At 46.6% G+C, this 26,024-nt stretch overlaps 2 protein-coding genes across 5 annotated transcripts in view; one reads left to right on the top strand and one right to left on the bottom strand.

The window, feature by feature from the left end:
• Window positions 1-26,024, bottom strand: part of LOC139110075 (ankyrin repeat domain-containing protein SOWAHA-like) — a 375,001-nt gene that overhangs the window by 327,998 nt on the left and 20,979 nt on the right. For all 4 annotated transcript variants that reach the window (XM_070669630.1, XM_070669627.1, XM_070669631.1 and 1 more), the window contains exon 2: window positions 22,517-22,639. The gene's annotated coding sequence lies outside the window, so the exon portion shown is untranslated. The remainder of the gene's footprint in view (window positions 1-22,516; window positions 22,640-26,024) is intronic.
• Window positions 21,077-25,990, top strand: LOC139110090 (ras-related protein RabJ). The gene is made up of 3 exons (XM_070669656.1): window positions 21,077-21,296; window positions 23,946-24,067; window positions 24,393-25,990. Exons 1-3 carry the CDS (start codon window positions 21,254-21,256, stop codon window positions 24,882-24,884), a joined length of 657 nt encoding a protein of 218 aa, XP_070525757.1. The 5' UTR covers window positions 21,077-21,253; the 3' UTR covers window positions 24,885-25,990.

Below are 26,024 nucleotides of genomic sequence, written 5' to 3'. Positions count from 1 at the left end.
CTCGTTAATATTACGGGCCCTTGAATGGCCGTAATAATTACAAATTCGAGCGTTATCACTCATCGAAAAAGCCCTTTTTTCGTAGCTCTCGAAAACTCTTATTACGCTGTAAATTCGGCCTAGTCCTTCGCGATCGACCCGTGTCATAAACCGCGGCGGGACGCGGAGCGGTCAAGCTCGAGATGCGGAATCAGCCGCTAAAACCAGGCGCGCGACGTATAATGTGCAATTCCACCGTAGAAACTGCTTCTACATTTGCGGCGGTATACAGGCGCAAGTACGTTAACACGACGCGAGTACAATGGACAACGCGTTTCACAAGAGAACGAGGCGCGGAGAAGGTTGAGTTGCCCGGGAGGGACGACGGGTGGGTGGTTTGTTGCGACAATGGCGCGGTTACTTTGTCCAGGAAGTATAGCACCGCCGTCGAATCACCCTTCTGGCCCGAGCCACGAGACGCTAATGCAAGTTCCGGGCGACTACCGGGGCGAAGAAGGACGACGACGGATAGACGAATGGCGACAGAACGGGAGAGAAAACGCTGGGCGACGTAGGGAGCCGCGCGGTGAAATAAAAATTGTCCCGGCGCCCAGTAAAAATGAAAGTTTACTCCGCCGGCCTTTTATTATCGCTTTGCTCGACGGGGCCGGTACACGCGTACCGCGTTAATTCCATTCTATCCGCCTCGCGCCGCGCCGCTACGAAGGGCGTAAAAAAAAAAAAAATTGCTGGAAGACCCCCACGAACCGGCGCGATACAAGTTAAACATAAATTACTTGTACGTTATACGATCGCCCGGCGCTTAAACTTATTCGCGCGGGTCCACGGTTTTTGAGAGATGGCTCCGCGTATAAAAGCTGACGATTTATGAAATGCGATATATCTTTGAAAATCAAGACTTACTGGTATTACCACGACGCGCGCCTTGTTCGCGTTAGAAAATAATGATTCTCTTCGAGACTCTAGTCCGAGCTGTCGGATTATCCACGTGGCGCGCAACGATATTTTTTTTTTTTTCCCTCCACCGTTTCAAGTATAAAATTATCATGTAATTCTTCGGTACTTTCCACGGATATCGTTAATTACGTTCAATCATAAAAGAATAAAAAAAATTGATAAGAAATTTACATGAACGAGGTTGTTATGAACTACTATTAGCACATGTTGATTGGATTAGTGGAAAAGTACTCAACGAGTGGAAAAAAAGGTGCGAGGCCGTTGCGAGAACGATCGAAAGGAATTATTCCGTGTCGGGCTAAGTCGTCAGTCTCGTTTTAAGCAGACTCGGCGATTACACTGCCGGTTACAACGGAAGCGGCGACGAACGTCAATACATATGTCATCGGTGGTGCGTATCAGCCGTTATAACGGATGCTTTTCCAGTAAGAAACATCTAAAGTATGACCGGTTCGCTCGAACAAGGGGGACGCGAAAGGGACGAGACGAAGGGGGAGGGGGACAGAGGACCCGGAACGAGCTGGAGGGTGTAAGGACTGTAAGGATGCAGCCGCGCCTAATGCGCGTTTCGTGTCAACGAGGGCGACGTTCGTATAGCGATGGAAAAGGAGTCGCACTATCACCGACGAGAGGAGTCCCTCTCCTAGGGGGCCACCACCCTCTGAAAGAGACGACGGAGCGGGGGGAAGGAGGAGGGTGGTGCGGAGGGGCGGGATGTGGGACACGTGTTTCCAGGGTCCCGATTACCCACCGTCGCCTTCTTACACGCGTACACCGCTATGCTCGCGTAATGTCCCTGTCGATAAAACCCCCGAGGCGCGACGTCCTGATTTATACCCGGTATGAATATAGCGCGCGCGTATAAGCGCCGCGTATCCTCGTCTTCGGATTATGCTCATGCAAATGCCGCGGAGCGATATACCGGAAATCCCGCCGCGATCGCGAAAGTTCGTCGGATTATTCTTACGATGAAAATCCGCGAGAGCGCGATACCTTCCCACCTGCATCTTTTCCCTCCCAGGAAATTTCTTTCTATTTTCAGTATAAATTAAGTTCCGTCAAATAATTGTCTTTGCCTCGACGCATCCTTTCTTCCAGCCTCGCCGAGGGACGTAAGTCGCTTACGTAAAAATCACAGCTTTGCTTTTTCAGAGCGCAGAACGGCGAGTAACGTAAGGCCAAAGTGAGGCCGCATTTATTTAAAATTCCACGTTTGACGTGAGGCGCGAGATCGATCTGATTTCGGGGGGCACTTTCGAGCGTATAAATGCGAACGTGTTGCGGAAGCTTGGACGAAGAAAAGCGCGTTCGTGAAGCAGGAAGACTAGGATAGAAGGGTGTTCCCTGGAAGAGCGGAGAACGTGAGTTGTATCGCCAACCACGGCTTTAATAAACCCTCTCGGATTCTCGGTGACGCACTATTGTGGCGGAGTCACTCTGATCCTTAAGGTGGTAGCCCGCCTATCCTTCGCGCCCTTCCCTCCCCGTTACTCTCACCCTCCTCTCTACCCTATCTCTTCGGGTCTCTCAATATCCCTTTGTTTAGGGTGCTCACGAGTAGTCGGAGCAAGGATGTCATGCGCCAGCGAAAAGGTTCTCGCGCCATTCCCCCCCTCCCTCCCCCCGACCCATGACTTTACCGGGATTCCCTTACAAGACTGCATTCGGATGCTGGGAAATGGATGTCTCTTCGTGGTCACCTACGACGCGAACTTAAGATTTTCCATCCGTAAAAATATAAAATGTTTAAATCGCAAAAAAAAAAAAAAATATTTGTTGCCCCCGAAAGTAAAAAAAAAAAAGAAAAAAAAAAAAGAATAATGAACCGTTGATGCGTTCGCTATTATATTCAACGTCAGAGCGCAGTTGCAAGTTTCTTGGCTTGAAAATCTTTGAGAGAGCGGAGAGATATCAATCATGTCGGCACGTACGAGAGCAAAAAGGAAACTGTGTTAACGCGAACCTGGGGGTCGATAGCTCGACGAGATCGCTGATGCATTTTCTTCGGCACGTGACTATATCCGCCCATGTAATTTAAAGAGCCATCTAAGTTGCGCGTGTACAGGGCCCCCTCCCCCCTCACGCCCCTCGGTTGCGCCGTGGTACGGCTCTTTTTATTTCACCGCGTTCATTAGAATAGCCTGTGGGCAAAACACTACGCGCGCGCGTTGCCGAATGGACGGGCGTCGTGAGATCCCGATCATAGATTCCTTTATGCGCGGAAAGTGGCACGCGCGTGTTAACAACGAGCGGCGCATTCAGACATATTCCGGGAACAATGAAAGCGTGTTCTAACGAGACACTCCGATCCACGTGCATTCAAGGAATAGCGCGGATACGTTTCGGACGTTAGAAATATCGTTCAATAGCCCGGCGGCATGTTAAGACGTGCGCGCGTAAGTTCGGAATATTTATAGAGAACACAAGTAAAGCGGAGGAGAAGTTTCAAGCGCTGTCGAGTAAAATTAGCACCGACACCTCGTAAACAAAGCGATCAGATAGACGACGTCGTGCGGAGGAAAAAAAAAAAAAATAATATTTTAAACGAAAAGATCTGTTGGCGGCTTGATAACTCGCCGCGCGAGTGCGCGTAATTCGGAGGTTTATCTTCTCGTCGGCTGGCGCGGTTGAAAGACAGCCGCGAGCTGGTTAATGTATCTATCAATAAATTCTGCTCGTACACATATTGACATTCTGCATTTAAGCGGCTATAAGCGCCGCGAGTTTTAGCGCTCGGCGGAGAGTTATCAAGCCTTCTCGTTATATCGACAAAACGTGTCTGCTCATTACGTTGACAGACAACGCCGACAGAAACGAATGCGACGGCCAACGCATATTCCGTGTGATCTGTCAGCTCAGACCTGGAACGGTAACACGGGGGCTGAATATATATATACATATATATATATAATATATTGTATATGTATATATATATGTATATATGTACAGATATATACATAAATAAAATCGAGTAACGTTTTCCACCGCAAAGCGAGAAATCCAACGCGTTTGGGGAGACAGAATATCGCGTTACCGCCGACGATTGCAGGTGAAAACGACTCGCGTTCTCCCTCGATTTATTCATAAAGGGGGTGGAGAGCCGTCGAGATACCAGCAGCAAAAACAGCCGGGAACTCGCAAAATAGAGAGGAGGACGAACCGCGAGATGACGGGACGAGAGAGAAAGAGGAAGAGGAGCGGCGTTGACAACAAGTCGAGTTCGACGGTGTACGCGCGCCGCGTTTGTATTAAAAGCTTGCAAATTCGTCGCGCGGAGCGTCGAGAGAGAGAGAGAGAGAGAGATAAAAAGAGAGCTGTCCGCGACGAGAAAGAGAACGATGACGAACGAGATAAACGCCGAAGGGGCGCGGGCTGATTAAGGGATGGAAAAGCGATGGAAATGCGGATATCCGACCGCCGCCGGCTGATATTAACGCAAACCGCGGCCGGAACTGTACGAACGAGTATTTTTAATTATTACTTACGAGTGTGCACTCGGAGATGGACCGGCGGCGAATGAATATAAAATGACGCGGCGGTTTTTTTTAAATTGGATCCCGGCTGAACAAAGTGCCGCGGCGCGCTCCCGACTGAATTTTAATTTTGATTACCCGTCGCATTACCGCGTGCCAATTCCATTCTCATTCCCGTCCGCGGTCCGCCGTGCGGGCATACGCGATACCTGGCTAACGTGTAATATTAATTATACGCTTACGGTTTCCTCATAATGGAATTTCTATGGAATTCGCGACGGCCGCGGCTTTAATTCGCCGCGCTTTTCAATCGCGCGCGGCAACGCTCGCGTTCACGTTAAATGGAATAAATTAACCGTCCGCGATCCTTAATGTGACGTCGGCGTAACATCTATTTGTTTAGCTAATTTTTAACATATTTGTACTTGTCGTACTACCGTGCGCCTCGATTCACCGTATTCCCTGTTTAAGCGGATCGTGTACACGACAAATGTGCTCACGGTAAACCTTCTACGAGCTTCCCGGAAACCTGAACACGACTACCGACTTGCAGCGAGACTCGCGGCGCTCGTAGATATTATTTAGTCCGCGTTCTTTTTCGTACCCGCGTTACATTTCCCGTATTTAATTTCGACGCCGTGAAACGTTAATCGGACGGTTTCTCACCGAAAGAAACGCGTCGCGTCTCGATATCGTCGCGGCACGCGTGGCAGAGCGTAAACCGATGGAGAGGCCCTATCTCGCGGCGCAATGACCGTCTTGACAAACTGCCGGTGAATAGTATACGGTAGCGGCGCAAGAAGCATGGCTGCCGGTAATGGAGTTTACCTGGAACACTTGTGCACATAGGCCACGCACGTGAACGAATAGCACAGCGAATTGCTGACGTAGAAGAGCCACCGCGAGAAGTACCGCCCTCCGGAAGTGCACTCCTGTTGCATCCACGCTCTTCCCCTCTTTTCCGTTTCAACGCGACGCGCTCTGTCCTACCAAGATGGCTCGTACGCACAGCTATGCCGCGATCCGCCGCGTATTCCCCGAAAATATTTAATAGTTATACGAGAGGTATATACGGTTCTTAAAATAACTTCCGTCGGGATCCGCGTTACAAGCGGTGCTTATACAGAGAATAAGTCTACGACTCTTACATCAGTAATTGCAGGATGCTCGGTAATTTACCAGTAAACCTTCGGGCGTTTCTTTAGTCAGCCGAGGGTCTGATCATTATTATCCGAGCAATAAAGGAATCCCTCGATCGCGACGGCGCCTCGGGCGCTACTCGTAATTCCCGGTGAGCCATATTCCGAGGGGGAAAGCTGGTTTTACGAATTTCGCGAAACGTCCGCCTGTATTTGAAAGAAAGCGACTTTCCGCCGTGTCTCTCATTTGACGCGGATCGACGTATTAGACCGTCTATCTTTCGAGGATCGTAAATTTCGGAATGGCCGGCAGAGACTGCACGCCTCGCTTGCCGCTTAAAATTCGACTAAGTACTTCGTCTTTCTATTTCTTTTTTTTTTTTTTCTCTCTCTCGCGCGCGGTATCGTGTTTCGTGACAAAATCAGAACGACTTAAAGTCAGGCTTAAAACGGTCCACGTTGCCTGGCAGGTCTCGGGGGACACGCGACACTTTGGGTGGCCAGTCCCTCATCCGCCGGCGGATAATGGATTCCCGGGCTACACCTTGGCATCAGTTATTTTAATCCGACGATTAAAAATGTCAGACACATGTTCGTGAAAGGCGCGATTTTGCGCTGCGCGGACTGGTGCAAGTTCGGAGGATTAGGTCCCTCGTGGCCGCTCGACGCGTCGGGTACAACGCGACCTAAAGTGGATCTCGGATCGCGTATAGCGTAGGACACGCGATGCCGCTCGCTTTCGAGGATCGAAAATCGGAAACCCGTCGGGCTCATCCGATGCGCGACGGGGATCGACGTTCGCTCGATGCGATACCGATTTTATCGGAAGGTGGGCCTTCGTCCGCGGAGTTTTGTTTCGAATAATCGGATAAACTTCTTAAATTTGGCGCCAGCAAAATCGTTTCCCAAGGCATTTAAAATAATTTTACGGTTACACTGTTACGCGGGCTAAAAACTCGCCCCCGGTGCAACGACGCATTCCACCCGGCGTACTTCGCGTCCCGGAAATTACGAATTCGCCTCGTCTTCGAAATGACCGAATTTCTCGTCGGGCAGTCGAGTCACGTCTCTCCCTGAAGAGACACGACCGCACAGGTGTGTGTACTCCGGTTCGCGACGCAACGGACCGCATAATTCCTAAGGGGCGTTTTGCGAGGGCGGAGTCGTGGCCGCGAAGAAAATGCACAACCGGTGGCCGCGCGTGTACACGTAATGCTAAACGTGCCGCCATCGAAGTCAAAACGATATCGCGCGCGCTGATGAAGTGCGGCCGATAACTGCGTGTCGAACGGTACCATTGACAAGTGCTCGTACAACAACACGCCCGACAAAGTAGACAGCTTTCCGATAGATAACGAGCACGGCTCGGTTACTCCGATAAAGCGGAAAATGCATGCATTTTCGAATCCTCCCTTTTTTTTCCTTTTTTTTTTTTTTTTTTTTACAGGATTGCAACAACAACATGACCTACACGCGTGTAAGCGCGGGGCAAGCGGATGCGAGTACAAGGCTCGCGGATATAAAGCTCTCGTTCGCGTTTAACGTTTAAGTTAATCGCGCGCGTTGACTCTTGCGGAGAGGCAACCTCGAACGCAGGTAGAAGGAACGGTCCATGCATAGAAGCTCGAACCGTGGCGAGAAATGATTTGATACCCCGCTGCGCCCGTCGGATTCGCGCGTGTGTTAACACGGCCGTTTCACGCGTACACACGCATATAAACGCGATTATACTCGTCTCGCACCTGTTCGCCACTTTAGGTCCCGAAGATGCGACGCTGCGGAGTCTAATTAGCCCGTCCCTTCAAAATTTCTTACGTCTACATTCGCTACTATTTCCCCGGAACGCGCGCCAGCGGGCTTAACGAACCACCGCAAGGAGCCAGTCATCATTCTCGCAATTAATAAAAATAGCCGCTAAATATAATCGTGCTTCGCACTCTTTCGGCTACAAATTACACCGATTCATTACACAAAACCGGCCGATGTCGAGCCACTATTGAGTGGGTTTCGCCGACAAAACCGGCAACCTGCCGCTCAGGAAACCTCAAGAGACAGGCCGGGAGGATGGGAGACAGTGTTTTTTCTCGCCGTTTTCAGACGCCGGGTTACTAATTAACGCGGCCGGACTATAAATCTGAAATTGATCGGCTACTTTTTGCCGGAAGGCGATTTGGGGGACCGGGCTGGCGGACACGCCGAACGCTCCGAAATATTCTACATTGCCAATATATTTCCTGAGGCCATTATGAATACCGGAATATATTTATTTCACCCGTCCCTCGGCGTAAAAATTAATTAAATAAATTTTCGATTAATCTAGGAAAAAACGTTAACGGTCCCGCGCGTCCTATCGGCGCATTTTCATAAATTATAACGGGGTTGAAATTTAAATATAGCGCATCCCCTTCGCGCTCGCGTAAACCAGATGGCGATGACCCGGGCAAATGGATGCGTGATAATTTTTACGCGTGTCCCGCGCACACCTTGCGGCGCGACGATAAAATGATCCCGGGCGCGGAACATAATTTTTCTGTCCGTTAAGCATCCCGGTGAGAAATCATCCCCGACGAGCCGGCTTCGTCCCGACGTCGCTTACCAGGTGCGGGCGCGCACCCGCGCACCGACCGGCCATAATTTATAATTCGCCAGGATGGTGTGAGTTTGTGGCAAGTGGGTTGTGTATTTGCCAATCTACTGCTCATCATAATTCGCTAACTCTCTCTCTCTATCTGTCTCCCTCTCTCTTTCTCCAGCTGTCTAATAACGTTGCGCATACCACGGTAATACTGCGCTCAATAGCGTTTATGTGTGCCATTATATCATGCGAATGCGACCACGTGAGCGTTTATCCCGCAACGACGACGCAACTCGCCGCGACTGTGTACCGTGTAATGTCGAATCGCCGCCGTTCTATCCGTACACGCGTAGAAATGAAGGTCATCCTCGTTTTACGAGCAGACACGCTAACTGCGCGGGTGTCCTCGCAAATTGAGTGCTCTTGTCGCAAGGAACCGGCTCGGCGATACTGCGGAGTTGTATATTTAATATTAACTATCTTGCACGGCGAATTGTATTCATTGCCCGATCGAAGCCTGACTTCCGCCGAGGTCGGAGGGTTTGTCGCGCGGTTTGCCGGCGACAAGTACGAAATTTCGCAGACAGCAACTTCGATCCCTATCTGCGTGCCCACGGCATTCCCGAAACCGTGCGAGAACTCGCGGCGCAAAAGGAATCTTCGGCGGAGGTTCGTGCAAGGAAGATCTGACCGTGGAATATTTATTACGCGACGCTCCAAAAATCGCCGCGGAAGTATAATGGCGTTGCCCACGGTGCGATCTGCGAGAACATCGGCACGCTTATCGGCGAATCGCGAAGTGAATTTTTGCGCGAAACACGTGTTAAGACATGCGACCACGCTGCGCCTATATGTAACTCACAGACGAAAGGACGGTGGCTGGAAGAACAAAGAAAAAAAAAAAAAAAAAAGAAAACTCGAAGGCAGGAATTGTAAATGAAGAGAGAGAGGTAGAGAAAGAAGAAGGATCGAAGGTAGAAGCGGAAGGAAAGAAAGACCGAACAGAAAAAGAAGACGTAGAAAGAAGACGAAGGAGGCAAACGATATGCGAATTAACCGGTAATGTACCGCGCTCACGCTAAAGCTATTCGCGTCGAGACGCTGCCGTGGATAAAACAAGAGCAGGCAAAAAAAAAAATAGAGCAAAGAAATACGAGGGGAATACACGACGAGGGGAAGAGAGAAAACTACGGCGGCACGGATACTAGATAGAAACATGAAAGCTCGAGTAGCGTCGCGTAAGTAGCACAGCTGCCGAGAAAAGAGTAGTAACGCGCGCGCTATCGGCAAGTCTCGCGGCCGGCCGATATAAATATCTCGACTCCTGGCGGAAGGAGGAACGAAAGGGCGACGAGAAGAGAAGCAGAGAGAGGAAGAAGGAGCCGGTCGCGGTTACCGGCATCGAGTCCGTCGTCTCGAAGCCAGCCAACCAAACCAACCCAGCCAGCCAGCCAGCCGGCTGGCCGGCCGGCCGGTCGCGCGCTCACCGCAGGATTCACAATGCTATCTCATCGGCGGGATCAAATTGTCGAAGGAGGAACGAGCATATTTCGCGTGACCCCGCGACAAAAGCGTCCCGGCGAGAAGCGGCGCGAGCTGCAGTTCAATTCCTCCGGAATACCTCGATACATTTGTCGTTGTTCCCGCCGTGCGCGCGCGACCGGTATATATCTCGAGATAACTCGGTTTCCTCCCCCCCGTCTCACCCCGTTTCCCCCGGCGGATTCTGATGCTCCGTTCCTAGGTGTTCACGGAGAACGGTCTCTCGCGACGGGATTCCACGAGGTATAAATCTCGTTACGCCGCGCGATCTACCTGCCCGTGCGACAATCTCGGTCTTCTTCTTCGCGACCGCCGTTGCTCGTCCCTCCCGTCGACCTGTTCGAAATACTGACCGCGGTAATGGCACAAGTTACACGGAGATTGCGTCGAAAGCAATATTTCGTTATCCGAACGGGGTCGCGCATCGAAATTTCAGCAAATGCATACGTTAGCTTCGATATCGAGAACTTTTGTATTATTTTCGCGACGAGTCGGAACGACGGTATAAGAAAATCATTTCAAGTTTCCACCCCGCCCGCTGCGCTCTCCTACGTCTCTTCCGAAACTACCTCGATAGTCGACGTGTACGTCTGAATACGTAATCGTGGAGCGTCTCGCGGAAACGGCGCCGGCGGTATTCGGCCATCCGCCGGCACCTTTATTACTCCGGAACGCACTTCCCCGAGTAAAACACAATATATACATCGCGATATGCATCTGCCGTAAACCCATACTTAACAGCGTGTCGGCCCGCTCGGTTCAACAAGACGACGTCCTCTCCCTCGCCCTCCGCGCTTCCTGATTTCCTTTATTTCGTTAATCTCCCCGGTCTCTCCTCTCTCTTCCACTTCCAATTCTATCGTCGCCATCTCCCTTCCTTTCCACGAGCTTCTTATACCGACTATCTTAAATACTCGGTGTAAGAGCATTAAAATACAGGCAACCGCTCGTCGTCTCTCGCCGTTCACGCGTCCTCTTTCCCTTAAACGCGGTTGGAATTTCAATTCGCGCGATCCGCGGCCGCTAAACGGCCCCCTATTTGCATGATAATTGTTGCATAGCCTATGAGATTCGCTACCAGTGTTGCATCGCGTCAGATATCTCGTATAATGGACTACTTCGCGAGGTCAGTAACTCGAATTTTTTCTTTTTTTTTTTTCTTTTTTTTTTAGTCCCCCGCCCCGAAACTGTATTTATCGGTAGACGGACTTAATATTCATTCAGCGGCTGTCTGTATCATGGAAGGCATCAACTTGTTAACAAGGGCTAATGCTTTTTACATGTTACTGATGCACAAAAAATACGCGGCATATTTTAATAAATTGCAACTTTTGATGCACTTATGGACATTTAAAAAGCATCATGACGCTTATTCATAATTGTGATCGTGCACGCAAACGTAATGAGGAATGATAATGTTTCATCTGTCCGCCGGGTCGCGCGATCGTAAATCAGTAATCTCGCGTAATAAATTGTAACCTAACCAAATACGGAACAATTCGACGTCCTGCGGACACACGGAAGATAGGGCAACACCTGCGTCATGCCCCGTAACATAGCCGCATCAGCTAAAGAACGCATTATGCCACGATGCTCGTTAAGTCCGTCGCTTATCCTCGGTCTGAAATGCTTCGCGAAATGCCAATAATTGGCCCAAAAATTCGACCGCTTATCTGCGGCCGCACCTGTCGCCGGAGAAGCGTCCCGTGCATGCAAATGCTACGGGCTGCTTCACATATCGAAGATTGATATCTGTAATAAATTACCGTAGTAGACGAGGGTGTAATCTATTTTACAAGTGACGCTTCCTATTGAAGCGGAGCCTTCGCGCGAGCTTGCGGACGATAAAGCCAGGTATCGCACGTCGCGCCGGATTTAGGGTATAAAACATTTGCTTTATTTATTTTAATTTAACGTTAAATCGCGCAGTCACGGATCGCTCCGATATACTTAATGCCTTGAGTCGTGTTTCGGAGCAACGTTCTATTTCCCCTTTCGAAGCGTCGATTGATAAAATCGTCGACAGGACGGACATCAATTTTGATAACGGTTTACTAACGGAGCACGGGCGAAGATACGCACCGGATGTTGGGAAAGCGAGGCAATTTTCGAAAGAGTCGTCGGCGTCGAGAGACGTCGGGTAAGCAATTTTCTTATCGGGGCGTCATTTCCGGCCGTTTATCTCATGGCTTGTAGTTAAGAAGGGACATTGATTAAGGGCCCATTTTAACTCCCGGTAAAATACCTTCGCTGTCGTCGTCCTCGCGCACCACCCCCGTCCGAACCCGTCTCCTCATTTCGCTCCTTTTGATTCAATTTACGAGTAGGATGGCGTCGATAAAGGTACCCGATCTCATACTTAGCCTCCCCCCCCCCTTCCCTCACAACCATTTTCTTACCATCTTGCATCGTGGTATCTGTCTCCCTCGCCCGACCTCGAGTACCTGAATTCACCTCATTTCCTACTGCGAGTTGGCCGTGTTTCGCTTTCGTTTCTCTCTCCGTTTCTCGTCCTTCCTCGCCCCGGTTTTATCTCGCCGAGATCAAATCATTCGATTCCCTTCCGCGAGTCGAATGGCCATAATCGTCTTGCTGTTACTTCGAAAGAAAAAGAGGGGTCGTTTCCACTGCTATTTTCCCTTTCTAGACGGCGGACCGAACGGTCATTTTATTTCACTGATACGACCGGTCAATAATAGTACGCTTTTGACAATGTAGGTGAGAAAAAAAGCTCTCCGCGATCTTATCTTCGACAAAGAGATAGCGTGAGATAAACGACGTGATAAATGTGAAGATTATGCCGCGAGTATTTATATTCAGTCCCTATAGTTTAACTCGTGACTAACAATTTTAAAGTTTTTAATTTGGTGACGTTTAAAAATCTAAGTCAAAGAAAAAAAGAAAAAAAAAAGAAACTCGGTTCATGCAATAACTAAACCGTAACGTACGTAATTATGACGTCTGTTAAATATCCACTCGATCTTGATTTTACACGTACATCTGCCGCGCGACGCGATCTTACAGTAATAAGGACAAATTCCAGATATATCGTTCGCCGGAGACAAATCTCTGGAGAAATTTACATTTTAATAATAACGGCCAACTGTGTCATCGGTGAGCGGAGTTGTGCCAGGAACGGGACGAGAAGCGAAGAGGGAGACTGGCGTCGACAAGACGCGACCGAAGTTTGATATTTCGCCGAAAAGTCCTCGCATTGTCTAAAAGTTGATGGTGTCACCCCAAGGAGGAAGATAACATCTGGTGCTGCCTCCATCAACAGCCTACTCCCCCGCGCCCATTCGCGCAACCACCCCTATCCGCGAAGTGAAGGAAACTCGTCTTCAATTATTCTTGTACCCACCTGCCCCTTCCACCCCCTCTCCGTCTCTCGTTCTTTCTTACACGGCTTTCCGCGTTGCCACCATCCGGTTCATCCGCCCTCCCTCCCCCTCTCACTTTTCCCTCAGAGTCTCCTTCAGCCTCTTTCTTCGCCATTCCATCTGTCACGCGATCCTGATGAACGATGAGTTTTACGGAATTACGAGAAACAAAGCGGAATTCATTTGCATCTTTGAACGATGCGCGTACGCGCGTACGTAATCGATACGTCGTTGCCTCTAAAGGCCCCGTCACTTCGCAGATAATACTTTTCGCAAAGGAAAAATTCGCACGACTCCCTAATTCCTTGTTTCCCGACCCAACCGAGATACCGACCCGACGAATCGAGGAAGTGCTAATCCTATCAATCAAAATATATTAAAGCCCCGCTCTCGCTCTTAGGCCCCGACGCTGCTTACCCTTCTTTTCTTCGACTTCACCCTTTTAATAAATTCTTCTCGCCGGGAGCGAAAGGAGCGATTTAAAGAGTTTTCGCGGGAAAGGAGCAGGTTGCGAGGGAGGGTCGCGAGAACCGAGATTCCGAGTCCGAGCAGCTGGCCTTTGAGGGTGTCGTAACTATTTAATTCTAAAAGACATCGCCGCCTCCTGCTCGCACCGACGCCAGTGTTTCCCGGCCTCTTCTCTTTGCATCACAAAAGAACCGCAGGAAATTCCAATTCCCGTCGAACGTCACCTCGGGATCGTCGGCGAGCCGCCGGCGGCCTTTTGTTCGCCGTTATTATTTTCCTATTAGCAAGAATCTGTACAATAAACGCGATAAACGATCTGAGAACTCTTGTACTTCTCTATACGCTAGATAAAAATTTCTTTTACATTTTTACGGGCAAAGAAAGTAAAGTTTCTTAAATATTAATATATTCTTTTTTTTTTTGTCCTTTTTTTCTTCAAAATAATAACGCGTATATTTCATCTCGTTAAATTTCATCCTTCGTACCTCTCGCATGTATTTAACCGCTCGTTATCGGCACGGACGCGAATAAATCTGTAACAGCAACCGTAATCTACTGACAGGAGCGCTATTGATAGCATTCACACGTGTAACGATCAGTAGGAATTGTATGGAGCACACAAATGACACAGATTTTTCATAATTATACGCTGAACGAATCCGAAACGGATGCTACACGCTTTCGTGCCAATGCACGGAACACGCGCAAGAGCGTTATTACGCCGTTAAATATCATTTGCTAATTAGCTTCATCGCTCGACGTGTAACCATAAATTATTCTGTCTATTTCGATGTATGGAAGCTCGGGGCCGCGCGGGCTCGGCGAAAATTAACCATAACATCGCGTCGACCGCTCGGAATTGTGATTATCTCCCCGTGCATTTTAAAATAATTAATATTTATTCCGCTTCCGCGGCGCGTACATGAAATATAGAAAATTTCAATTCTTCAAAGCGTATAAATTATTATGTTCTAAATGGAAGCGCTCTGCTGTGTAATATTTCTCTTTGTCTCTCCCGATATTCTCCACGAGATACGCGCGACCGAGTTATTTCGCGTATAACATTTTGTGTACGGGAGCATAAAATATTTAGCTTGTCCTATTTTATTATATTACAACCTATTTCGCGAGGAGAACGCTTGTTGCGAAGCAGCGAATAACACGGGGGGGAAGGGAAAAAGAAAGATAGGAATTTTTCAGGTGTAACGCTCCGCGCTAAAGTGTCCCTCTTCCTGGTCTCTGTCAGGAAAAAAATAGCTTCGCATGTTTCCACTCGACGCTCGCACGTTTAAATATATATATATATATATATTTATGTGTATATATGTGCATATCCGACTTTGCATCCTAATATTCCGAAAAACACAACCAGGATATTTATCGTTCGCAGTATTACTGATATCACCGCGTGTCGCAAAGGACTATATATCATGCCGCATCGTTATTGTGACGTTGATCGATAAGGCGCAAGATAATCGTATCGTTTCTACTTTTGTACGTATATATCTGCTACAAAGATTTAATAAAATAAAATAAAAAGGGCAACGGTATATTCTGCAAAGTGACACGGGCACGCGAGTCGAGGTAAAATTTCGCAAAGCATGAAATCATACGGGCGCCGCGGACGACGACGTTTCGAAGTGTCGCTGGCGGAAACATCCACCGTCCGTCGTTCTATCTCGCTTCGGCTTTGAGGATTGCCCTCCGAAAACTGGTAAGGTGCAAGGTACAATGCTTGGTGGGTACAGTGTGTCCGACGTTCCTCCGGGGAGCGATCAATGATAGGCCGGGGGTACGAGTCACGTGACCTCGCCGCGGGGAGTTCGCGCAATGCATCACCAACCAACCACCCAGGCCACCCTCCTTCACCCCCGTTCTGTCCCGGCTCTCCACCCGATCCCCTGTATCCTCCGACTGCCTCCGTCATCCTCCTGCGCGTCCCTCGACACCCCGCAACACCATCCTAGCCAGCCGTCTCGTATCCTGGTACCCCACTCTTCACTTTTCATCCACCCTTCGTGCACACCCTCCCCTTGGCACCGCCACAGAGCTCGTTCGCCTGCCGCCGCCACCACCACGTTTCTGTACTCTCCACCGCGCAGACACGCTGGGAGTACTAAACGGGATTGTTGCTACGTTGCTCTTGGCGACCAGCAAGTGTCGCCGTCGTCGTCTTCGTCTTCGTCTTCGAAGACGGAGGCAACGTTCCGCCGCCCGCTCGCTCCCACTTCCTCGTTTCTCGAAAGCTCGCGTTCGTTTTCGGGTAAAAGCGACGGTCTCCTTTCGGCAAATGGACACGCCACGTACTCTCGTCGCGCGGCCCCCCTCTTTTTTTTTTTTTTAAATAATATTCGACAATTATATTCGAATCGGAATTATACTCGCGAATTGATAGTTAAATCGATGGCCTCCCGCCTTCAACGGTGACAAATGAGAAGCGTTGCCCCAATGCGTTTTGCCGCGGAACTTCTTTCGCTTCGAGAACGGAGGAAGTAAGATCGATATCGCTTCCAGCGCCGCGTTTATTTAACGATTGTGTGATTTCGGTCGAGCTGCGGATTGCAGGCGCCGCATTACTGGCGAGTTTTCTTCGCGCGCCGCTACCGAGAGCTCTTTGCTTTCAAGAAAATTAAATTTCTACTCTGATAAATTATCCGCGGCCATTCCAACACTTTTCTATCATCTCTCGCCGGTCGACGTTTCGCGTCGCGTTCCGCTTTCGTGCATTTTCAGATACCAATTACGTTATTGCCTCATATTATTTCATCACTTCGCATTTTGCGCCGGCCGCGTTGGCTTTATATACCTATATATTTCCCATTTTCATTATTCCGCTATACATTAGCCGCGGCTATTAAAATAAAACCAATTTTCTCACTCATTGTTATTTTTATGCGTGTTGTATGTGTGTCATCGTCCGCGTAACACCGAAACGTATAAATGAATATTTTTACAATAATTCGTTTAGACTGCGAAATTGCTTTATCGCGGAATAATCCGAAAGCGGCGCATCCGCCGTTCTCACATAATTGACTTCCCTCCCCCGAATTGAATCGAAACTATCGCCTCCGCGATACCGACGTTAAAGGTCTCGAAATGGTTTCGCCATTAACCTACTTGCCGCAGCAAAACCGATACATGCGAATCGAGTGTAGCACGTAATCCAATGACCTGCTCGAACGAGAACATAAATATTACCAAATTCTGCGGAGCGTTGATAAGTGGTCGCGACGTTAAAATATTTATTACAGTTACGTCCGCGATTAATCCATGCAGTTGCCGATTGTACAGCGATACCGCGCATTAAATAACACAATAATTCCATAATTACAAACGCAATATTCTAATTTACGATATTGTATAATAGGAAGATGAATGATTATACGTTCGTATAAAAATGTAATAACTCTGATGTAGGTGGGAGAGAGAGAGAAAGAGAGACTCTTGGGAAATCATAGCATCTATTACTCACGACAGATCGTCTCAAAAAAAAAGAAAAAAAAAAAGAAAAAAAAAGAACAAAAAAAAAAGAACGTTTTGCATCTGTCAGCGACCGTGTAGTGCGTATCGCGCTCGTATTGTATATATACTTGCTAGATATGCGTGTAATCTAGATTTTCCTTAACTCGTTTCGAATATTCTTCTCATAAAATTCCTCCTGCCGTTTCTCGCTCGCGTTTCACGTTATTATTGGGCGATAAACGAAACGTTAATAATCTCGCTAAGTAGCAATAGCTGACAGCAGGTACAGCGGATTGACGACTTTAGAGTAACACCGTCGCCTGTACGATCGCGTGCATGTTACAACGTTAGGGTAAACAACCCTTATTGGCCATAAGACCGTGGCAGAATGTCAATCTTCGACCGGTAACCTGCGTTCTACGCTTGGTATGCTCGTTACGACCCTGTTCGCCGCACGATAACTCGGAGGTTATTGCCACCACTTACATTTCGCCATCAACGACACACTGCCACTCGGGCACTAGCTACTTGCCTCTGATTTGCGAGACGAAAACGCATTCGAGCTGGCGCGGAATAAAAGAAAGCGCGGAGTAGATTTATTTTCGCTCGCCTTGACTCGCGCGATAAGGGTGAAATTATTCCTACAAACTGCTCTCGGTTAATTACCTGCGTATATAGCCCGAGCAATCTAGATTCTAGCACCTGCGAGGCGAAATTGTGATAACGGCTGTGTGAAATAATGTTAACGTGATACCATTATTACAGCGCCCTTACGTCGTTGTTCTACAGCGTAATTAATATCAAGAATTATATAAATCGTCTCGAAAAGAGACGAGAGGAAACGGTAGAATTCTCTGATTTTAAATTAAGTAAAAAAAAAAGAAAAGTTAGAACTCTGGTAATTTTTTTTTTCTAATAAGCTACTTGTTAGATGTCCTAAGTGATTCCCTAAAATGTTCGAAGGAATTAACAGCGATGTTTAATTTTCGTACTTATTTGCCCGTAGGTACTTTCTCACGGCGCCTCCGTCGGAAACAATATGACGGATGACGTCTCTAGAATATCCAATGAAGTCAGTGTGCAAACCGAGGCAAAGGTATGAACACGCCGGCGGATTATGGACGGTTGCGATGCGTGGTCCGCGTGCGGCCCCCCCACGACCGGGTGAGGTTTAGGCGCGTGCGAGCTGGATTTATGACCCCCATTATGACGTTGACGTATCGCCTTCGTGAGGGTGGCCTAAAGCAAACCCAAGGCGAATCTAAGCCCCGTGTATCTAAGCCAACGGCTGGCCACAGGTCACCGCGACCGGTACGAGAATACTTTGGGCTAATCCCGCGGCTTGCCATATCTGCGATAGCTTTAATTAACAATATATATTCGCCTGACTTTTATTTTGCCATTTGTAAAACACCCCCATAAAATAAAATACTCTCACCGTTACAGAAAAAAAAAAGAATACTAATTTTTATTAACAGCGATGTGTTTCAATGTAAAATATATTTAGTTAAATAAATAAATCAATAAAAAGAAAAAGAGTATTTCTTACTTCACGTCGTTAGGGAAGCCATTCAAACGAAAGAGCAGACACATCCGAAAGTCAAGAACACCGAATTAACGGACAGCGAACTGTCGCCGGGCTGGACAGGCGGCGTAATCGCGGCGCGCCACGAAAATTATTGGCATCTTCCGTTCCATAATGGTTGTCTAGCGCCGCAATAAAGCGAAAGCGAGGAAACAGGGGAGACAGCGGCGCATTGACGATTTAAAGGGCGTGCGAACTCGCTTTTACGCGTCGGATGCGAAACCCCCGCGATTCAATTTATACCCTCTGACCGTGCGCTTCCTGTCTGCGGTGCACACAATCTTTCGGGATTGCACCACTTCGTCCACTTCCGGGGGATTCCATTCCCCGGTCTTTCCTCCTACTCTCTTCTCTTCCCTCTATGAAATACGACGATGATTCTATCGGCAGCGAGCGTCGCGACGATTCACGGAAGGGTGGAAGGGTGACGCAAATAAATCGCGGTGCAAAATGGACCGGGCGGCGTGTTATAGTCGTCGGCGTTACGCATCGGCGAGTGTGAAAACACCGTGGAGGAGCCGCAGCTACGATGCATTAAAGGGAACCGAGTTAATGGACGAACGAGATTCTGGACCGGGGTGTTCCGGGCGTTCGCCGTGGAATTGTCAAAATAGACGGCGAAAGTAAATCGAATATCGTAAGCGGGATCTCCGACGAAAGAGCGGAATAACGTATCGCGCCGGGCGTTACGAGCGCCTCATTCCTCAAATCGTTCCTCGGGAAATAAACTCGACAAAACTCCGGTTTTTCCTCCCCCGACGCCGTGTAATGTATCTCTATTGCAACTTCGCTCCGATATCGCAAAGTCGATTCCTTACCCGAGCGAGGTCGTGAATGCGCGCGGTCAGGGGGACCGTACAGAGCTTTACATCGCCGCGTATATGTAACTATAAGAGTCGGGAGACAAACGGCGGCGGCGGTTATCTTGCCGGAGGTTGGAAAAACCGAAGGGGGAAAAGAGGAGGCGAGGATAAAAGGAAATATATAGGTAAATTCCGATAACGGTGGGCGGAATGCGGAGAGAGCGAGAACGGACGGAAGAGAAGAGGCCCGTAAGAACGTAGACCGGAGTAAGAAAGATGGGACGAAAACATCGATTGCAGGGGCTTGTAACACCGCGGTACGAACAGAGGGATCAAGCCGAGCGATAAACCAAGCGGCCTGGAAAATGCCGGATCAACGGTACGATGTTTCAGCAAAAACTGCCTGGAATCGGAACAGCCCCAGCTCAAAGGGAGAGAAGGCGGCCGGGCGGGAGGCAGGGAAAGAGGTGCCCCGACCGGGGGTGGATCGAGCGGCCAGAATCGCTCTCTTTCTTTCCTTCCGCGGTTACCCGGTCTGCGATTCCCACCCTCCACCCGGTCCTTCGGCGAACGTTCACCGCGATACACGCGCGCGAGTACATATATGAATTTTAACGTTATACCGCCGCGTTATACCGCCCGTCCTTGGCGAGCAAACGCTCGCGCGACGTCTCGACGGATTTACGAGGGAGGTAATACGAATTAAACTAACGTCTGCGCGCCGCAGCGATGCGACGCGCCGTAAACCCGCCGATCCCCCCGTATGAAATCGAAAATGAGGGTAATTCTCCGTAATAAAATATGTAACGGAGAGCCGCGCGCGTAACGGTCGCTTTCGGTGCGCGCCTTTGATATCGAGATAAATTCAACGCTAACTAATTACCCGCACGTACGCTGTATTTAATATTAATTAAGTCGCGTCGTTGCGTTAATAATCAAGAGCCAAGTTTCGCCGTATAAAAACAGACGCTAGGTATTTCGTAACAGTGAACTACTTCGAGTGGCGTAACTCTATTACAAAAAAAAAAAAAAAAAATGTATATATATACGCCTGTTAAAAAATAGAGCGTTAATGTAATAATTATAAACTCTTACTAATTAAGAGGGAGTAAATAAAAAATATTCTATTATCTCGTTTCTTATTTCGATCCTGTCTTGTTGCGATTTTTCCTCTTTTCCTCCTCCCTCCCCTCGCACAGTTCTTGTTAAAAATGCAGGCGAGCATACATAATACATAAACGTATACGAATATCTACGGAGTATTGAACTCGGGTCGGCAGGTTCGTCAAATCTTGATGAGTGCGGGATCACTCGTCATCGCGGCGTAGCCGAGACGTTCTCATCTCCAAGCGACTACAGGAGGCGGCCATCTACGGAAGGGTACGCGAAGCTTTATCGCGCGCACGAGATATCAGAATGAATAACGCGATCGCTAAAGGCCATCACTCCGTAGATAACTTATCCAACGACGGTTCCCCCGTCACGTACGCGATTTAATAATTTAATTAAATTAAACGACGATTTAATCCGACGGGCTTGGCTTCGCGCGACCTTACGCAGTAAATCAGATTAGACGAGTCTCCAGCATGCCGGACGTGTCCTCCGCCGTTATCAACCGGGAGGGGGGGAACGGCGAAAAGCCGTCGCATACCGTTCGGAGATGGCAACGGCTTCAGAGAACGAGAGGGAACGCCGAGACTTGGCGAACGAGTTACCGATCAGCGCGACAACAATAATCGCGGGGTATCCCCAGGAACCGTGGAAACGTCAAAACCGCGCTGTACTTTTTCGTCGCCTAATCGCGCGGCACGCGACAGCGTTTCCGGATCGAGACGGACTTTCCAGTTTCTATTATGTACTGCGCCGAACATGTGGACGGTAGAGGGAAAAGTAGTGATGCTGGGTTCGCAAGGTAAGCGCGCATCGGTAAATAAGACCTGATAACGCCATGGCCTGATTGTCGTTATGCAATTATGCAACGGGGGGAGGGGACGCGCGATCGCTTCGTAACCGTGAATCGCGAACGACCGGAGGATGCAAGTGCATACCTCGGGGTGGGATCGGCCACCGAGTCATTGTTTCCTGGTGCACTTTTCGCTGCGTCGCGGAGAGAGGTTAGGTTGCCGACGAAAACACGGATTAAGCGGGCGAATCTGTGTTCGTGTAAAACTTTTACACAGACACTTCGCCGCTTGCGAGACTGGGAGAGTCGTGGTGTCGTAACGTTTGGCGCGTACTCGATCGCGTTGCGCAAAGTTCGTGTGATTAAAGTTCGAGGGAGATGAGGCTAGGCTTTTTTTTTTTTATACATCGGCTGGTTTTAATTAACGAAATAAATTTTTGAGCGTGCAAATATTTATCAATGTATCACGTACGCGCTATTATCCATTACTGTAATCGCGGAGATAACGGTCGTAAAAATTGCGAACGTTTCGATCCGCTTTCTGAATTCTCCTCGAAGCGTTTGATGGCTTCGCGATAATTATCTTCGCGATTGTTACGAGAACGATATTTTACGTTTGATATATGGAAATAAATAACTGTGCGCTGACAAACGCATTTCCGGCACTTGGTTATTCTATTATCGAGATTTTATTGCCAGTTTCTCTCTATTGTTTTTTTTTTTTTTTTTTTTCGGTGTACGCAACCACGAAAAGTAGTTTGTTCAACTCTCAGTCAAATATCTTTATGCAGTGCAAGCAATATAAGTAAAAATGTTTATACGCTTCGAATAGGAAAGTCAAAATATACGGACGTGATAGTTTCGATATTACGCATCAAGAGATTACAGAGACATAAAGCTATAATCAGCGCACATATATTTTTTTACCATAATCATTTTGTAAACATATCGCGTTCAGCCAGCGGCAAGTAGGCCGAAAAGAATAGTAATTACTTATAAAATTGGAAATTATACGGGCAAATTACATAGTTGAATTTATGCAAGTTCTCTCGAAAATTTCCGACATTAATCGCATATAAAATATAAAATGTGAAATAAATAGCGAATTATACATTGCCATCAAAATTTTAGTTCTTTCTCTTAAATATATTTAAGCAACTCGGGAAGGAATGAGAACTTGCATTAATTCTGCGAGGCGTGATAATATTAATAAATAATAAATCACGTACCTTGCACTCCAACCGATGTCCTTCTGCCTCCTGCTCCTCTCCTCCTTCCTTGTCCGTCCCACTCGCAAACTTGCTTCAAGAAATATAACGAGCGACGATTACGCGGCACGTCACGAGACAGTTCTGAAACACACAAAGTAATTTTATAAAATTACGATGAAAAAATAACGCGTTAGAAGCACGATCACGCGAAGCTGCGATTCACTCGATAATGAATCGCAAATTGCCGTAACGAGTTAGTTATGACTGTTGATTCGATCAGTGGAACTTCGTTCCTCTCACGACTGATATTTAAAATAAAAAGAAAAAGAAAAAAAAAAAAGAGACAACTTTGGTAACTTTATCCCCGATAGCTACGCGATGACGTAATAAACGAGGACTAATAGATAGCTAATTACGACGAGAAAGATCATTTAAAAATGCAAATATTAATATATGTATCCAAATTCATCGAAAAATTTATGATATTTAAATTGTTCGAAAATGCTGTACGGCTCATATTTTTATAATATGAATAAATAATCGAATCGTCTCACTTAATCGAGTTATTAATCGTAAGGATTAAATTAGGGTGCGTAAACCTACTCGTTAATTAATTCAACGAATCGATCGTCTCCTTCGATACTTGTCGCGAATTTATTTTAAGAGATAAGAGCACGCCGAGCAAAATTCTCTAACGATTAGCCTTACGATACGCGCCACGGGTTTCCGTTCCTTAAATTACTACGATTCGGCAATATTCTTATTACGCTGTACTTGGGACTTCGACAAACGATTACGGTTTAAAGCATTACGTCTTGCCGCTCAATCGACCGTCATTAAAGTAGCATCTGCGAGGTTACGAAAAAGTAATATGCGAACGTGTTCCGCTGTTACGGTCACTATTTCTAGACGAAGGCCCATCGCGCAGTAATCTTGGCGAATAATTTCGAAACTTTTGCGCATCCTGATCGGATATCAAGTCGAAGAATTAAATTCGAAGTTTAAGTTTAAGAATTTAGTTTGAAGAATTAAGAACGCGTACGCGTAGACCAGCCGCAAGTCACATAAAGTGATAACCGTAAATTGTATACGGCATTATTTATAAAAGAAGTTCGCCTAATATTTTCGATCTTACATTTTACATTAGCTACAGAGACTTATTGAATTATCGTATATTTAATCTAGCGTTCATTCGGAGAAATATGATTATCTCCATTTGAAAATAGACAGAAATTAAATCCCGTGCAGCTGATCGAGTGACAATTTATTTATCTGTTATATCGAATTAAAATTCGTATCCCGCGATGGTGTCCTGAAATACACTCGTTATCTGATAAGACGACTCATTTATTTTATAGAGGACGATATTCGATTATGTTACGAATGCTAATATTAAAAAAAAAAATAAAAAAAAATGTCAACGTACAAATCTCGATGTGATTTTCAGGTGTTGGTAAAACGAGCCTAATTGGACGTTACTTAGGAATCTTTGAACAAGCAAGTCCCACAATAGGGGCATCCTTCTTCAACTGCAGGATCAATGTGGACGACGCAAGGATAAAATTGCAAGTAGGCTCTAAATTCTAATTTTTTTTTTTTTTTTTCTTACCCTCTCGTATCAGGAATATAGACGTTAATTAAGATTTAAGAACTCTCGTCCCAGCGACGAATTAATATAATATGATTCCCACATATCTCGCCCGCGTTATCTACTCAATTAACCCCTTGACTCAATGATTTACCAACTTTTCACTTTGCCTGGCTCGATATCGCCGTTATCGCGTCGTCAATAACATAAAATTCACGCTTTATCTACCGGCGATATTTAAAATTGACATTTTTAAGAACGAATTGAATTGATGCAAAGCGTTAAAAAAGCGTCGATGTGGCACAGGTATGGGACACGGCTGGCCAAGAGAGATTTCGCTCGATGGCGCCGATGTACTACAGGAACTCGAACGCGGCGTTGCTAGTGTTCGATCTAACGCAGTACAACTCCTTCGTCGCGATCAAGGGTTGGGTGAAGGAGCTACAACAGAACGTGGAGGAGGCGATGGTGTTAGCCTTGATCGGCAACAAGTCCGACTTGGCGCACAAGCGTCAAGTCGACGGTGAGGAGGCTCAAAGATACGCCACGGCGATCGGTGCTACATATCACGAAATATCGGTGCTACATAACGAGGGGGTGGAGAACGTTTTCCGGGCGATCGCCACGAGTCTAAAAAGTATGGCGTCGGACAATAAAGACGCGAACACTACCCTTAAAGTTTCCGACTCTAGCTTTCTTAAAAGCGACGACATGCTGCCCTCGCCCTCCGTCGAAGAGAGCCCGCAGAACACAAGTATCGCGTACGCCATACACGAGAAACCGTTCACCTGTTGTTAGTTCTCGGTTTTTCCAAAATAAAAAAAATAAAAAAAAGAAAATTATGGCAATAATTAGACGACGCGCCTTGCCTAAAATTCGTGTCAATTACCAAAGAGTTTTTACTATCGAAATGGAATTTTTCATGTCCTGCAGATCGTTTCGTTAGGGAGTTTTAAATTTTTTGTTTCGAAAGATGCGCGTTTCCGTTTGTAAGATCCTAAGTATTATACATTAGACGTAAAGGAAATCAATATCACGTTTCCAAGCAGCTATTGGTACTAGTTCGCGTATGTTGAATGTAGCAACAACGTTTGTGTTGATTTGTCGCGAGGATTAAGTCGACAATATCGACGATGGAGATTACACAAACCGAACTTTACTTGTGAATAAAAACTTTCATTTAATTGGACACTCGTAAAGATCATATTTTTCTGTTATAGAAAGCTATAATTAAATTGTTTGATTGGGGATAATTTTTATCCTAATATGCGTACGTAGATCTCAAATAAAACCACAAACAATGGGGTATACTAATTTAAATTAATTCTAATTTAAATTATTATTAACATTATACAATAATAAGAAATTAGGCAACGTAATATTTAAGAAATTAAATCTTCAAGTGCAAAACTATTACTCCAAATTTCTAGTTAAATAGGTTTAATTTTGTAATTCTACTTCTTAACTTAATAATTAAACAAGCGTGATTTTAATGTTGTGCAAAAATTAATACAGGCATAATTATCATGCAACTCGCCATTTAAAAATCAAATTTTCTCAATTCACAGCTATTTTATAATTCATTGGTTTTTATTATCATCATCTTTTGATAATTTTATATAAAATAATAATATTCCTGGTCGATGAGTAAATTATTTATGAACGTAATAAAATAGATTTATATGTTATTAACATTTTTTTTTTCGCCAAGACTGCCGAATGTTAGATTTTCCTGTATTATAATACAATGAATTATTTTCGATACTCCTAACAAAATATTCAACTATTGCATACATTGTGATACGTGCGTTCACGCGCCCCTTCGAAACATATTTCTGAACGCTTTTACATCCAGCAGAAACAAATATATTTGTAATAAAAAATAAAAAAAAATATATATATATTTAATGCATTTTTATGAATTCTCTTTAAATTACT

The sequence above is a fragment of the Cardiocondyla obscurior genome, linkage group LG19, assembly GCF_019399895.1.
Source record: "Cardiocondyla obscurior isolate alpha-2009 linkage group LG19, Cobs3.1, whole genome shotgun sequence".
NCBI lineage: Eukaryota > Metazoa > Arthropoda > Insecta > Hymenoptera > Formicidae > Cardiocondyla > Cardiocondyla obscurior.
This window is presented reverse-complemented; position numbering and strand designations above follow the sequence as displayed.